The sequence below is a fragment of the Giraffa tippelskirchi genome, chromosome 14, assembly GCF_054371585.1.
Source record: "Giraffa tippelskirchi isolate mGirTip1 chromosome 14, T2T-mGirTip1v1.2.pri, whole genome shotgun sequence".
Taxonomy (NCBI): Eukaryota; Metazoa; Chordata; class Mammalia; order Artiodactyla; family Giraffidae; genus Giraffa; species Giraffa tippelskirchi.
In genome coordinates this window covers 71,586,898-71,603,634 of record NC_137288.1, presented here as the reverse complement: position 1 = coordinate 71,603,634, position 16,737 = coordinate 71,586,898, and the positions used below count along the sequence as shown (strand labels likewise).

Sequence of the window (16,737 nt, the reverse complement as noted above, 5' to 3'; positions counted from 1 at the left end):
TAAGGTGTCTTTACACACAAAAAAGGCACAAATCTAGATCATGTTTACCCACCCAGGGGCAGTATTTGCTAACTCAGTGTTTGTGATGACTTTATAGAACTTAACTATCGTAAATAACAGACTTCCCCAGTGGCTCAGGTGGTAAAAGAATCTGCCTTCAATAGGGGAGACCTGGGTTCAATCCCTGGGTCAGGAAGATCCCCTAGAGAAGGGAATAGCAACCCACTGCAGTACTCTTGCCTGGAGAATTCCATGGACAGAGGAACTGGAGGGCTATAGTCCATGGTGTCTCTGACAGTTGGAACCGGATGAGCAACTTAGCACGCACGCATGCATAGCACGCACGCATGCATGCACCGTGAATAACAGGAATCAACGGCACACACAAAACAGCATAATAACATTATTTAAAACAGACCTCCTACCACTATACAACCTCATCTAACCTGGATTGTCCAAACAGCCCTTGTATTGTATATTCCTTAATACTTATCAGTGTTAGTTATGGACTGATGTTTGTGTCCCCTAAAAATTGTTATGTTGAAATCCTAATGCCCCTCAGTGTGATGGTATTAGGAGGTGGGGGCTTTGGGAGGTGATTAGGTCATGAGGGTGGAGCCCCCCTGAATGGGATTAGTGCCTTTATAATAAGAGACAGCAGAAAATATGCTTTCTCTCTCTGCTTTCCACCACGTGAGGACACAAGAAAGCGGCTGTCCTGGAGCCAAGAAGAGGGCCCTCATCAAGAAGCAGACCATGCTGGCACTCTGATCGCAGCCTTCAGAGCTGTGAGGAGTACATAGCTGTTGTTTAAGCCACTGAGTCTGTGGTATTCTGCTGTAGCAGTCTGGACTGCCAAGGACAGAGCTCCAAGAGAAAACAAACCAACCAGAAACCCGTCCCAGTTCACTGTCTCGAGCTGTAACTGCAGGGAAGCAATGTCTCCTATCCCCCTTCTTTCCAACCAGAGCTTGGAGAACCTGAGGTCCCTCTCCCTTCTGGGTCCACTCTCCGAGGCCTCAGTCAGCGGTGAAGCACCCAGACCAACTTGCATCAACATGGACATGCTGTCTCGAACACACATGGACAAGAGTCATTTTCCTTGGAAAACTTGAATTCCAGTCTCCCACTCAAAATTTGTGGTTGTCATTTGTTGTTAAGGAGTGTCCGAATCTTTTGCGACCCCGTGGACTGTAGCCTACCGGGCTCCCCCGTCCATGGGATTTCCTAGGCAAGAAGACTGGAGCGTGTTGCCACTTCCTTCTCCAGGGATCTTTCTGACTCAGGGATCGGACCCCCATCTCCTGCTTGGAAGGCAGATTCTTTACTGCTGAGCCACCAGGGAAGCCCTCCCCCCAACCCCACTCAAAAGTAAGTGCATATAACCCTGTGTGGTGATGGATGATTTTGACATATTTTTAAATATCTTAATGCACCAGGTTTGGGGCTTTAATCAATTTTGGCAGTAGACAGACTGAATCTTTCTTTCCAAGAGACAGTGGTGAGTCAAACTCATTACTAAGCAATAGGAAAGAAAAAAAGACTTGATCAGATGCTTCTGCTCAGTGGAGTTTCCATACTATCTTCTCCAGACAAAATCTGCCAGCTATCTCTAATTTTAGAAATATTACAGTGCTTTGAAAAATACTTATTTCCTAGTATTTTTGTTCTGTCTATTGAAAAAAAAACCTTAATATCAATACAAGGATCAATCCTTGTGGCAATGAGCCTTCTGAGTACCCAAACTGAAGTCACTAAATAAGATGTTCTAATGAAGCAATGAGAAATCCTTGGAAAAATGGCTGATTCCAGCTTCAGGGAAGGAAGTGTCCAAGATAAGCCTGGGAGAAAGAGCTCTTAAAGGTACCCGAGGCAGTATCAAAAGAGGGTCACTTGGGAGAGAGAGAATTGAAGCCCCAGTAAAACTAGTAATTGCAGTAGATTAAAACACCTCCAATATGTAAATCCGTGAGTTCATAATATTCTTTTTTCTAAAAAATAAGCTCTGGTTAGTTTTATTAAAGAAAAGTTGTGCATGACATAGTTTTCACCAGTCTGTCCTGACACGCTTCTAATGATATCAGACTCACCTGGCTCAGTGAGAGCCAGTGTATTTGCCTCTGTAGTATTTTCCACATGCTGTGCCTAATTCAATGTTATTGCCACCACAGTGATAGACACCAGTGGTCAAGAATCGGTTTGCCAATGCAGGAGACATAAGAGATGCAGGTTTGATCCCTGGGTCAGGAAGATCCTCTGGAGTAGGAAATGGCAACCGGCTCCAGAATATTGCCTGGGAAATTCCAAGGACAGAGGAGGCTGGTGGGCGACAGTTCATGGGGTTGCAAAGAGCTGGACACAACTGAGTGACTGAGGGCCACTAGTTTTGGCCCTTGTAGCACAATACTCGACCTCATTCCCTCAAGGCTGGGCAGTGGGTAGCGCGGATGACCAGTTTCACTTTGCCTCGTCTGATCATTTTCAGAGTCTGCTTGTACCCCAGCACAGTTTCCGCTTTTCATAACGAATTGGAGCCTAGAGTTGATCAACTCCAGCGACTTTTTCATCTTCTTTGCGGTCTTAGGTGCAGGATGCCTCCAACCGAGTGCGGCTGCCAAGATGGCAGGGAGTGAGAAAGGACGCTGGCTCGTGATATTCATCTGGGTCCTCTGGAGACAACTTGGTGATGGGGTCGTTATTTTGAAAAGTGGAAAAATAAAGTTATAAGCATTCATTCTGCCTTTCCTGTATAGACTGCACTTCAGGGAAATGACCAGTTGATGAGAGAAGTTTCTGTTCAGAAAGCATTCCAGCCAATACATGAAGGAAGGATGATGGAATTAGAACATCACCTTTCTGAAAATGGATCTAGGTCATGATCGTCAACAGCTGCTCGTATCACCCAGAAAAGAGAGAAGCAGCTACACTGTGACCCCTGACGTCACACTGTGCCCACCTTTTGAAGGAGTTTTGCCAAAAACAAAGCAGAAAAACCCAAACCAGATTCTGTTCAGCCTTCTAGATCTAATAACCCCTTTACAGGAAATAGAGGCAACAGAACAAATATGTTTAACGAGACCAAGAGAATGCAGCTAGCAAAGCCCCGGCAGCGGAAGGCCCACAGGACTGCTGGCATGGCTTCCTTAACAGACGAACTGAATGAAAGACGGAAAAAAAGGGGAAGAAAGGAGCTTCTGGGTTGGGACTCAGGAGACATATTTTGATCCTCTTCTTATAAATAAGCTTTAATTTTTAAAAGATCTGAGGCAAAAGCCCTATAGCAGTATGATAAGGAGATCAGACTGTGGAGCTAGGAAGACGTGGACAGTTTAGGAAAAAGACCTGAGAGTTAGAAGGTCTGGCTTTGAGTCCGGCTTCTCATTTGTAACCTTGGGGAAATCACTCACGCCCTCTTAGTCTCTTCATTTTTCCAATGGGATAATTGTAAGTTTCTTCATTTTTACAATAGGATAATTGTAGCTTCCTCACAGGGTTTTTTGTGAGGATTAAGTAATACAACACACGTGAAAATGCCGTGGGAATCTTTTGTCAAGTGTAAGATACCTTCCAGGACTAAACACACAAATATCATATATTATCACTTATATGTGGCATCTAAAAACATGATACAAATGACCTTATTTACAAAACAGAAATAGACCCACAGCCTTAGGAAACAAACATGGTTAGCAAAGGGGAAAGGTAGGAGGGGAGATGAATCAGGAGTCTGGGATTAACATATACACACTACTGTATATAAAGTAGATAACCCAGGCTCACCTGTATAGCACAGGAAACCATACTCCATACTGTGTAATAACCTATAAGGGAAAAGAATCTGAAAAAGCACACACACACACACAACTGAACCACTTTGCTGTATACCTGAAACAAACACAACGCTGTAAATCAACTGTACTTCAATAAAAACAAAACAAAACAGATAGATTCCAGAACAGAAGTTCTATAGGAAAAACCGTAACGCGGTTTCTAAAGCTCCCGGGATCTAAAGCACGCCCTCTGGGGGTCTGTGGGCGGACGTCTTCCCTCGCCCCCAAAGCAGCGTCGCTGTATCCATCAATGTCGTTGACCCACACTGCCCCTGATGGACTGACTCACCTGGATCGCAGACTTTGTGCAGCAAGCATTTATCTTCTTCATTCCAGGTGTCCAGGTATTCGTCCAAGCCACAGGGCAGACAGACGCTTTCAGAAGTTGTGGTGCATTTGGAAGACATGTACGTTCCTTAAATTAGAAGGGGGAACATGCACCAATCAAAAATACTCCCTCTCAATAAATCTACAAAAATGAGTCGATCTGGGAATTCCCTGGCAGACCAGTGGGTAGGACTCTGCATTTTCACTGCTGAGCACCCAGGTTCGATACTTGGTCGGGGAACTAAGATCCTGCAAGTCTTATAGTGTAGCCAAGAAAAAAAAGAAAAAGCACCAATCTACTAAACCCTTTACATGACCATGGACGTCCCCCAAAGACAGAGGTCATGTCTCACAGCAGTGGCTCCTCAGGCCTCCCGGCTGGCCCAGATAACCTCGGGGGTTTGCTGTGCCTGTGGTCACCGCAGTCTTTTACACCTTCTAAGTAAAACTCTAGCCCTTTCCACGCCCAACCTCTGCTGACTCAGGAAAAGAACTACAGTTTTCAAACTGGTGCCTGCAGAACTTGAGGGGTTCCCTGGGGACTAAGCAAGAGAAACTTCATCTCCTGCCTCACCTCTGCATCTTTAAAACCGCTGTACTGTCAACCCGGAGAGTTCGTTTCTTTTGTCCTACGTACACTGTGGGCTCACAGTTAACTTTGTTTGATCAGAGAGTAATACACTCAGACACACACACACATGTGCGTGAAAATAATGGATCTTCATTCTGTGCACCCAAAAAATATTTGTAGCTGAAATAGCTAAAGGATTTGTAATAAGGTAAGCTCCTTTTCCTCAAAGCTCCTCTTCCCTCCCCAGAACAGGGAGTGAGTGAGAGTGGACTTGGGGCCTCAGCGAGGCCACAGAAGTAGCTGGCCACCTTCTTGCCAAAACAGCTTTGGGGAAATGGTGACCGGTCTACCTCCTACTCCTCAGTAGATGTTGTGGGAGAAGTTGTAACCAGATTTAGGCAATTTTTATCAGTGATTCAAAGAAAGTCATCCCCACCCCCATCCCCACCCCTGGCGGATTTCTATGAAATGAATACTTTTTTTTTGGCCTTACCTCGCGGCTTGTGGGATCTTAATTCCCCATCAGGGGTTCAACCTGGGCTGCAGCAGTGAAAGAGCTGAGCCCAAACCACCAAACAACCAGGGAACTACTGCAAATAATACTTTTAAATAAGAGTTGTATTTCATATTTTGAGAGTTTGAATCATAAACTTCTAAAACAGAGTTTTAAAAAAACCTCTTGCCTTCTCAAGAAATAGTGTTTTAGAAAACTGATACTTAATTCATGCTCCAGCATGTACTTAATTCCAGTTTCTGAAATTGTTCTTGATTTTTAAGTTATTTCATCTGTTGAGAGTAAGATTTTTGTCTTCAGAATGACAGACATTACTACCTGCCATTGCCATAAGAAGACTATCCGATTTCTTTTCTCATCTGGCAGGACAGAATCAGTTATTTACTAACATTAAAACAAAAAAGAGCCCCACCCACTCTGGGAGGACAACGGAAGGAGGCTGAGCAGCACGAACCTGGCTCACATTTCCTGCAGCACTGTCCGAGATGCTCGTAATACCTCTCGCCAGTACACGGAGGGGTGATCTGCAAAGTCACCTAAAAAGAAAATGCGCGTCAGGTAGAGATTAGGCATAAGTTCTTCCCTGAGGAAGATGCCAGAAACCGTCCGGCCACCGCTTTGCACGATGCCACCCCCTCCCAAAGGGGTCCCTTTCCCATTCGAGCCCATCTCTTTCCCCTAAGAATGTACAAAACCAAGATCCATTTAAGTATTTAAAAATATTTCAGTTATGCTCATGCTAACAGGATGGAGTAAAGGGAAATTTATAAACGGTACCGAGAAGGTTGAAAACTGCTTTCGACCAACCACGTACAAAGTGGGCCCAACGTCTGTGTCATCCTCAGTATGGTCAGTGGTGGACAGTACGGTCAGTCCACTTTGGTCATAAAAACTGGAGAAGCATAGAGTGGGGTCCCTTCATACGTGTGTTATACTCTTTGCAACCCTATGGACTGCATCCCGCCAAGCTTCCCTGTCCATGGGATTCTCCAGACAAGAACACTAGAGTGGGTTACGATGCCCTCCTCCAGGGCATCTTCCTGACCCAGGGATCAAACCTGCATCTCTTTGTCTGCTGACTTTTACAGGCAGATTCTTTACACTGAGCCACCTGGGAAGCCTGTGTGTTACACCAGGGGAAATGTGATTCTGACAAGCTATTTCTGATTTTAGAAAGATGCTTAATACTGCTTGCCTTTAAAAAAATTTAAACATTCAGAGAATGTTTTAAAGTGGGACAGCAAGGGGTTATAGGAAGCCTGTGACCTGAAGCCCGGAGTCCCGCCCGCCAGCCGGCTGGGGGGATGTCCACGTGCCACTTCAGCTTTTTGAACTTCGGTCTCCTTTCTGCATGATTCCAACACCAATATTAATTTCCACATTTGCTCATCTAAGCAAAACAAAACAAAAGCCAAATACCCTGCATTCACTCAGATTGTTATCAGTTTGCCACAGTAAAGCTCTTTCCCTTATTGGCCGTCTCTGTTAGAGAAAAACAACACACGCCCCTGTTGACAGGCGGGCAGTTACAGACCCAGGAGTGACGCGGAAGCCCGGGGTCAGCCGCACAGAGGTCGCCTGCACACGCCGAGGGGCAGGGCCTTGCTGGGCTGGGCGTCCGGGTCACCACCTGCCCTCAAGGGACTTGGGCTCTCCAGCGTGGGCTGCAAGGGGGGCAGCGGGCCCTCCGGGCCGCACGGGGGTGGGAGGGTGTCCTCAGGGCTCACAGGGCGGAGATCAGCCGGGGCTCCCGGGCGGCTCAGCGCTGAAGAACCCCCTCCCAACGCCGGGGACACAGGTTCGATCCCCGGTCTGGGAAGATCCCACATGCCGCGGAGCTGCTGAACCCGTGAACCAGAGCGACCGAGCCCGCGCTTTAGAGCCGGGAACCGCGCGACTCCCGAAGCCGCGTGCGGAGCCTGCGAACCGCAACTGGGGCCGCCTCCGCGGGCCGCCAGTAGAGAAAACCCGTGCCGCAAGGAAGACCCAGCACAGCCAAAAATAAACCTAAAAACGGAAAAGAGGGACTTCCGTGGTGGTCCGGTGGTGAAAACTGTGCATCCAAAGCACGGGGCCCGGGTTCGACCCCTGGTCAGGGAACTAAGATCCCACAGCCACGAGACATGGCCAAAAAGTAAAACTCAGGAAAAGAGTAAGTAGGGTGCGCAGGACGCAGCGAGTATGGGCCTCCCCGACCTCCCCCTGGTCAGGCAAAGAGCTTCCGGGGGGCTGCGGCCGGGGTTAGTCTGAGGTCAACGAGAGCGTCCTATGTGTTTCTGGAGCCAGGGTGCGGGGAAAGCTGTATCGCGACTTGGTTCCTAGGCCGTCTGACACTCTCCGTGGACCCCGGTAACGGGCCCGACGTTCCCCATGCATCCACCGCCTGACAGGCTCGCAGGGACAGAGCAATGAGCCCCGTGGACACTGCGAAATACGACGCAACAGAAACCGCTCCGCCTCTGCTCTCTAGGGTCTTTTCTTGTTTTTATAGGAACCAGTGTCTCTGCATCCGCACAGCAACGTGTGCACAGAGAGGAGAGATGCGCGGAGGCAAACGGTGAAGCTCAGTTCAGTTCAGTCGCTCAGTCGTGTCCGACTCTTCGCGACCCCATGAATTGCAGCAGGCCAGGCCTCCCTGTCCATCACCAACTCCTGGGGTTTACCCAAACTCATGTCCATTGAGTCGGTGATGCCATCCAGCCATCTCATCCTCTGTCTTCCCCTTCTCCTCAATCCTTCCCAGCATCAGGGTTTTTTCCAAAGTCAACTCTTTGCATGAGGTGGCCAAAGTATTGGAGTTTCAACATCAGTCCTTCCAATGAACATCCAGGACTGATCTCCTTTAGGATGGGCGGTGAAGCTGGACGCAGTCAATGCAAATTCTGTTTCACAGAAAGGGTCTGTTTAATCCTGAAGGTATGTGAGCACTCCTGCGATGCTGATGACAAAGCAAACCAGAGAAGTGTGCGGTTGGACCGTATTTCATATGATCGAGGCTGATTGCTTCTGACCTGTAAGAAAGCTGCAAGTCTCTAAGATAGGCGCAGGCTTTGTCTGGTTCTTTTTAGGGGAATTTGCTAAAAGGGTTCCTCCTGAAGCAGCAGCCAGAAGCTTTGTCAGGTGCCACGGCGGGCTGGGCGCTGGGCTCCAAACCCTAGTACCTGGCGAGCATCAGCCACCTGAATATGTGGACAGTTTGTTTACACGTTTAGGCGCATGGCTGTGATTCATTCCGCCTATCCACCCTCTAGCCCAGGAGTGTAACCTTGGCAAAAACAGGGAAGCTGTGATTCCAGAGGTGACCAGATGTCCTAACTCTTAAACAGATTTTCACAGATTATTCCTTAATATCCATCTCTGTCTCCTAAGCTAATTGTGACTTTACACCTGGACATGTCTTATTTTTACAGTATTGAGAGATAATTCACATACTATAAAATTTCCCCTTTCAAAGGTTATGATTCAGTGGGCTTTTTTTTTTTTTTTTTGGTATATTCAAAAAGTTACGCAACCATCACTGCTGTCTAATTTCAGGACATCTTTATCACTACAGAACTGACATGTTTGTTTCACACTGCTATAGGATTACAGATCTTTCAAGTTACATCAGTAATTCTACTACTAGGAAAATTGACTGTGGTGAGGCAGACAATTTTGGTATTAATCTAATAAGGTAGAACTAAATTGATCCCTACTTTGCAGTATACCTTCAAACTTTCAAAATGACAATCAACATACAACTTATAAGGCAACATACGTACATAGATATGGTTAATGAAGTATGTGTGTGTGTGAGTCGCTCTGTCATGTCTGAGTCTTTACGACCCCAAGGGCTGTAGACCGCCAGGCTCCTCTGTCCATGGAATTCTCCAGGCAAGAATACTGGAGCGGGTAGCCTATCCCTTCTCCAGGGGATCTTCCTGACCCAGGGATCGAACCCAGTCTCCTGCATTGCAGGCAGATTCTTTACCATTTGAGCCATCAGGGAAGCCCCAAGGAAATGTGCTTTGGCGGTAAATAAAAAGAATCTAGAAAACTCTCTTTAGGAGGCCTGCGCCTTCCAGAGCGATTTCACTTTCACTTTTCCCTTTCATGCACTGGAGAAGGAAATGGCAACCCACTCCAGTATTCTTGCCTGGAGAATCCCGAGGACGGCGGAGCCTGGTGGGCTGCCGTCTATGGGGTCGCACAGAGTTGGACACGACTGAAGCGACTTAGCAGCAGCAGCAGCAGCAGCAGCACCTTCCAGAGAAGACAAGATATACTTTGTTGTTGTTGTTTTTTTCCCGCCCTCTCTTGTTCTTTTTTTTCTCCCTTGCTAGTGGAGGTGATGGAATTCCAGGCAAGCAATTTCAAATCCTAAAAGATGATGCTGTGAAAGTGCTGCACTCAATATGCCAACAAATTTGGAAAACTCAGCAGTGGCCACAGGACTGGAAAAGGTCAGTTTTCATTCTGATCCCAAAGAAAGGCAATGCCAAAGAATGCTCAAACTACCGCACAATTGCACTCATCTCACACACTAGCAAAGTAATGCTCAAAATTCTCCAAGCCAGGCTTCAACAGTACGCGTGAACTTCCAGATGTTCAAGCTGGATTTAGAAAAGGCAGAGGAACCAGAGATCAAATTGCCAACATCCACTGGATCATTGAAAAAGCAAGAGAGTTCTAGAAAAACATATATTTCTGCTTTATTGACTGTGCCAAAGCCTTTGACTGTGCGGATCACCACAAACTGGAAAATTCTTCAAGAGATGGGAATACCAGACCATCTGACCTGCTTCTTGGGAAATCTGTATGCAGATCCAGTTAGAATGGGACATGGAACAACAGACTGGTTCCAAATCAGGAAAGGAGTATGTCAAGGTTGTATACTGTCCCACTGCTTATTTAACTTATATGCAGAGTACATCATGAGAAACGCTGGGCTGGATGAAGAACAAGCTGGAATCAAGATTGCCGGGAGAAATATCAATAACCTCAGATATGCAGATGACACCACCCTTATGGCAGAAAGTGAAGAAGAACTAAAGAGCCTCTTGATGAAAGTGAAAGAGGAGAGTGAAAAAGTTGGCTTAAAACTCAACATTCAGAAAACTAAGATCATGGCATCTGGTCCCATCACTTCATGGCAAATAGAGGGGGAAACAGTGGAAACAGTGGCAGACTTTATTTTCTTGGGCTTCAAAATCACTGCAGATAGTGACTGAAGCCATGAAGTTAAAAGATGCTTGCTCCTTGAAAGAAAAGCTATGACCAGCCTAGACAGCATATTAAAAAGCAGAGACATTACTTTGCCAACAAAGGTCCACCTAGTCAAAGGTATGGTTTTTCCAGTAGTCATGTATGGATGTGAGAGTTGGACCATAAAGAAAGCTTAGAGCCGAAGAATTGATGCTTTTGAATTTTGATGTTGGAGAAGACTCTTGAGAGTCCCTTGGACTGCAAGAAGATCCAACCAGTCCATCCTAAAGGAGATCAGTCCTGGGTGTTCACTGGAAGGACTGATGCTGAAGCTGAAGCTCTAATACTTTGGCTACCCGATGCAAAGAGCTGACTCATTTGAAAAGACCCTCATGCTGGGAAAGGTTGAGGGCAGGAAGAGAAGGGGACGACAGAGGATGAGATGGCTGGATGGCACCACTGACTCGATGGACATGGGTTTGGGTGAACTCCGGGAGTTGGTGATGGACAGGGAGGGCTGGCATACTGCGGTTCATGGGGTTGCAAAGAGTCGGACACGACTGAGCGACTGAACTGACTTGACCCTTGTTCTTTGCTCTTTGCCTCCAAGAAGCTCTGTTTTTCCTCCACCTGCAGCTCTAGGATGAACCCTCTTAGTAGAGGATTTGCGGCTCCCTGGAGCTCACACAGCACATAGAACTCGCTTCCTCATGTGCTGGTCTCACTCTGATCCCCAGCTCCATGTCCAGGATTCCATGGCTTTCACTGCACTGCAGTCCCCGCGTTTGGAACTAGTAGGAAATCTAGACCTTGGACACCCTGGCCTGTCACCCTGGCTGATCCCCTGTGGACCTGTCCCTTGATGCTACAGGCCAGACCAGCTCTGCCTCTGGCCTCCCTGCTCCCATGTCCCCAAACCCCACCTTCTTAGGCTTGGTTTCCGGTGAGCCAGAGCTGGATCTTTTGGATACCAGCCTCTGTCCAGATGGCCTACATCCACAGAAAGGCATTTTTGGTATGAATGAATGGATGCCCTTCAGCCCCTCCCAGTCCGACCCCTCCTTTTTCCTTCAGGTTCAAGTTCTGACATCCCTCATCTCACCAGCAGCTGGGAGAGCCCTCAGGCCTCTCAAGCTCCTTCTGCTCCTCCGGCCCTTTCCTCCCAACTGCTCAGAATTTGGGCCTGACTCCGTCGTCTGATGCTGAAGCTGAAACTCCAATACTTTGGCCACCTGATCAAAGAGCCGACTCATCGGAAAAGTCCCTGATGCTGGGAAAGATTGAAGGCAGGAGGAGAAGGCAAGGGATGAGATGGTTAGATGGCATCGCCAACTCAATGGACATGAGTTTGAGCAAGCTCCGGGGGACAGCAAAGGACGGGAGCCTGGCGTGCTGCAGTCCATGGGGTCACAGAGAGTCAGACACAGCAACTGGAAAACAATCTTCCTCTAAAACCAAAGGTGGCAGCTCTTATCATTGGTAGCAGTCCTCATAAGGCAGGAATTTGATGAAAACAGGTTCCTGCTTAAGTATTTCAGAAGCAGTCTCCCAGGGAATGGGGGGTGGGGGAGCGGGGATTCAGCATAAGGCGGCAGATTTTCAGTAAATGGGGTGATTTTCTCAACCACCTCCAGTCTCTTTGCCCAAGACTTTGGTAACCGACTTGAGAGGTACAGACTTCCAGTTATCTACATTTTTGTCTAGTTTGCCTTCAGGATTGACTTGTTTCCTTCTAAAACAATAGGGCTTTTGAACCCTCATTGTTTTCATTAAACAAATAAAACAGAACGACTTCTAAAGTATTTATGGAATACAGGATACGGTCACATAAGTTGAACGTGAGGTCTGTTGCAGCGCTGTGTTTTGGGGAATACACTTTGATTCAGGGTACTTAGAAGTCTTGTAAAAACCAGTCATGTGCTGACAGGGTCCTACTACAAGTCTTAATCAATAAACTACAAAAGCAACATCTGGCCCGCAGAGTTTACATCAACTAACTTCTGCTTTCTAACAGACAGCTCCTGAGTGTAGAAGAAACTCTGGTCTGTTTATAGAAAATATCTTTTAGGTTTCCCCCTCTCTTCTCCCCTGCCCATATAAATTCCTTGGACAGTCTTAAAAAAAAGAAGCTAAAATTAAAATCAAAAAGAAGTTAGGACAACACACCTAACAGATCGGCCGTCTGCTACCTCTTTCTTCTGTGTCTGCGTCGTGTGGACGTTTGTTTCAGGGTATACAAGCTAGTGTTTAATTTTAATGGCTGACAGACTCTTCCGGAATAAGCATGTCTACAGTCTATGCAAGGCTTTGGGAGATAATAAATTGTAAATCAAAATTGTCTTTACAAAGCTCCGTGGATTTATTGGATTTGTTTCCCAAAGCAATGCCATGTTGGGTCTAATCCTGAAAAACTCCAAGCTGAAGAAACAAAACATTTCTCTGAGCGGCGCTGCAGAGATTGGAGGATCTGTATTTGGAATCCTGCAGGGAAGATTGACTTAAATATTTATTTTTCGTGCAGTTAATCAACCCAGTTTTACCAAAAGGCATTATGAATCCTAAAATTACTTTTCTGCTCTACTGAAAATTCATGCTGACATGTAACAAAACAGAAAGAAGCTTGGCTCCTTCTGTCAAATCAAGAGGAAAAGAACTCAACCCAGGGGAACAAATGAGGGATTTTCCATAGATTTTATTTTATAAAATATCATCCATGACTATATTTGAAAATCTGGCTGTAAATTAAGTAAAGATTGTATCACATTTCTGATTGTTACAGTCGAACTGAAAGAGGTAGGTTTTCTTAAGAGGAAACTGCTGAATGTGAAAATGACATTCAATAGTCTTACTGCCCTTGAAAAAAAAAATCCTTAAAGAAAGTCACAATTGAAAGTGCTCTCACCCAGAAATCAACTACTAGAGAGCTCTTCCCCATAACATCACGAGAATGGCTTTACTATGAGGATTGCACACCAGGGAATTTATTTTCTCTGAAGCCTTTCAGAGAGAAGCTTTTCATCTTTAGAAACAAATAAACCACAAACGCATAAAAGGTGTCAGCCATAGACCTGCAAACAAAGGTCTCTGTTCCTCCTTGTCCATCTCTTTTCTCAGCTGGCTGGGAAGTCAGGCCAGAGACAAGGTCTACGTCTTCCCCTCTAAACATTTCGATTAGTGAGTCCAAATACAGACCCTTCAAACTGATATGTTCTGGGGGACCTGTTCAGTTTGGTTCCTTTCTTATCTCCTTTTCTCCAGAAGCTTCCAGCTCCTTCTCTATTTTATCCAGCTTTATATTCTCGAATATGGCCCAGTTATATGTCTGTTACCGGAAAGAGAGCATCCACCATCAGACTTCTTGGTTAACAGTCCAGACCTGGAAGCGGATGTCATAGAGGAGTCATTTTAAGCTTGCAAGTCAGATAAGGTAGGTTTCCATAGAAAACAGACAAATTAAACACTAACTGAAGTGAAGTCTGAGGAGCCAAAATGTGAGGATTTAGCAGAGCGGAGGCTGGGCTGGGAGAGCCCCTGGAGAAGGAAAGGCAGCAGGCACCAGTGCGCCAGTGAAGACAGAGGAGACGCCTGGCCAGGTGGCTCCGCCGGTCAGTTGGGGCAGGGCAGGCCTCCCGTTACGGTTCTAACATCCAGGGCATCCCTCAGAACCGAACTTCCAGATCCACCCGACATTTCTTTAATAAAACTGTCTGCTTTTCTACAACTGGAGGACAAGGTAGGGATAAGTTAGTTCTAAGTCTCTGTCTCTTCGCCTGTAAAATGGGGCAAATCATTGTACCCATCCTACCGCAGTGAGGATGCGATGAGACAATTCATGCAAATGATGTAGCGATGTGGTGGTTTAGTCGCTCAGTCGCGTCCGACTCTTTGCGACCCCACAGACTGTAGCCCACCAGGCTCCTCTGTCCCTGGGACTTCCCCAGGCAAGGATGCTGCAGCGGGTTGCCATTTCCTTCTCCAGGGGATCTTCCCAACCCAGGAATCGAACTCAGGTCTCCTATGTTGCAGGCGGATTCTTTACCAACTGAGCCACCGGGGAAGCCTGGCAAGGTAGCAATGGCAAGTGAAAACGAAGTCTATGCTTCCTCCTGTTGAAGCCAAGGACCCTTCTAGCAAGTCGCTGGGGACTGAGGTGGGGCAGTCATTGCATCAGTTGCTCAGCACAGACGTGCACCCTTGCCTGGCTGGCGGCCCTGGAGGGGAGGTCAGCCATGCCCCTGGGCGGAATCGGTAAGCGCGGGCTCGTTTTATCAAATGATTCCCTGATGGGGGAATGGAGGGGCAGGAGTGTTGGCAGAAAAAGGAAAGAGGGTGGAGAAGAGCAGGGATTTGCAGGAACATCCCGAAGCCCTGCCGGCTTCTGGACGCACCTTCCCTGTTTAGTTTTAACCCGGCTGTGATGACAAAGCTGACATCAGAGTGTTTCAGGTGACTGGAAAATGTGTTTTTTTTTTTTTGGCCTCTCTGCAAGAGGTGCAGGATCTTAGTTCCCTCACTAGGACTTGAACTTGTGCTCCCTGCAGTGGGACGTGCAGAGCCCTAACCACTGGACAGCCAGGGAATTCCCAGAAAAACATGTTTTTAGTTGAACAGGTTTGTTTTTTAAAAGCATGTTTGACTTCACATAAAGCAGTGCTTTCTCGTGGGACTGAGATCATGGCAGGTGGCCCGAGTCACGCTGGTGGTTTTGTCTGGGGCTTCAGTCAGTGGTGGTGACGGAAGCTGGGTGGGGGGTGAGCTGACTCAAAGCTTCTGCTGATAAAGGGGTTGCGAGATCCTGCCAGTGATTTCTGTCAACAGGGACAGAATCGAGTGATGTCCAAATGCCCTGCTAGACGTTTTCACTTTAAAAAACTCAACAGACAGCATCTCAAGCTCACAGTTTACAGAGGAAAACTCAGAATTTTTTCTTTGCACAAACAAAAGCTTCACATTTCATACTACACACCTATGAAGACGGTATGTTACCGATAAAAGAGACGAAGAAAAAAAACAGGCAGCTTTTGGTGATCTCCTGTGCACCCCAATACTTTGGCCACCTGATGCGAAGAACTGACTCATTTGAAAAGACCCTGAAGCTGGGAAAGATTGAGGGCAGGAGGAGAAGGGGACGACAGAGGATGAGATGGGAGTGGGTAGTCACGCCCTTCTGCAAGGGATATTCCCAACTTGGGGACTGAACCTGTGTCTCCTGCGTTGGCAGGTGGATTCTTTACTGAAGTCACCAGGGAAGCCACAATTGCGTTTACAGAAATATATTTTACATACAACTCTTGAAAAAAAAATTCTGCTGCTAAAATTGAGGCTCACCTATCCTCTGATTGGTACAGTGTGAAAAGATATGTCTAGTTTGAGAATGTGAAGCGAAGGATGACACCGTGACTCCTGCTGATAAAGCGTTAGTAGTGACCGAGGTGCAACTGAGGCATTAGGACACTCTAAAATGTGTTTTATGGATGTGTTTCCAGCAGTAAAGAGTATTCAAAACTCCAGCTCGAAGGCATTCATCACGGCTGGTCAACTACTGGTCTCACTGAAAACCACTAACAGGAACCCGCCCCCTCCCCATAAAGGGGCTGGGAGCCACCTCCTCAGACAGCAGAGAAAGGCCAGTCCCTTCTCCACCTGAGCCGCCTGGCTCACTTCATCAAGTGCCTTTTCATGTGATGTGACCAGAAGGCAAATTCCAGCTGGGTCTAGGGTTTAATGGCAGAAAGCGCCCATCGCTCAGAAAGCTCTGCCAGCATCACACCTTCAGGGACAGCTTTCCTGAGCTCTCACGCGCCTGTGCCAGGGACAGGCTTGCGTAGGACAAGGACGTGAGCCCGTCCCACCCTCTCAAAGTGTGCAGCGCCGGACCCCACAGGCACCGAGGAGAGAAGACTAGCGGGGGGGGGGGGACCCAGGCAACGATGCAGGGCCTGGTCTGCTGAAGACCAGCGTCCAGGAAGTGCCTGGACACAGCCCTCACTGGTTACTGGAACAGGAAGGGGAGGGAACCCAGCCTGGGATACAGGAGAAGAGATCTCAGTGGGAGGACCCCAAAGCTGGAGGGCAGGGGCGAGGGGCAGAGGAGCCAAGGATGCTTGGGCAGGAGGAGGAGGATGGGGGGAGACCCCGAGGGGCGCAGGCCCCCGGGCTGGGGGGGCCAGGGAGTGGACGGGGAGGACATGGCAGCTGTGGAAGAAATGGGGGCCTTTTTAGCAGCTCCCTGGGGCTCCCCTGGTGGCTCAGATGGTAAATAACCTGTCTGCCAGTCCAAGAGACGAGGGTGTGATCCCTGGGTCGGGAAG

The 16,737-nt window shown here is 47.5% G+C and overlaps 1 protein-coding gene and 1 pseudogene across 5 annotated transcripts in view; both read right to left on the bottom strand.

The window, feature by feature from the left end:
* The window catches only part of TNFRSF11A (TNF receptor superfamily member 11a), a 62,748-nt gene that overhangs the window by 31,052 nt on the left and 14,959 nt on the right, over positions 1-16,737 (bottom strand). For all 5 annotated transcript variants that reach the window (XM_081562270.1, XM_081562274.1, XM_081562272.1 and 2 more), the window contains exons 2-3: positions 5,697-5,778; positions 4,120-4,245 (exon numbers count right to left, since the gene is read on the bottom strand). In XM_081562270.1, coding sequence (XP_081418396.1) covers positions 4,120-4,245; positions 5,697-5,778 — 208 coding nt within the window. The remainder of the gene's footprint in view (positions 1-4,119; positions 4,246-5,696; positions 5,779-16,737) is intronic.
* LOC145534834 (large ribosomal subunit protein eL30-like) lies at positions 1,879-3,808 on the bottom strand (annotated as a pseudogene).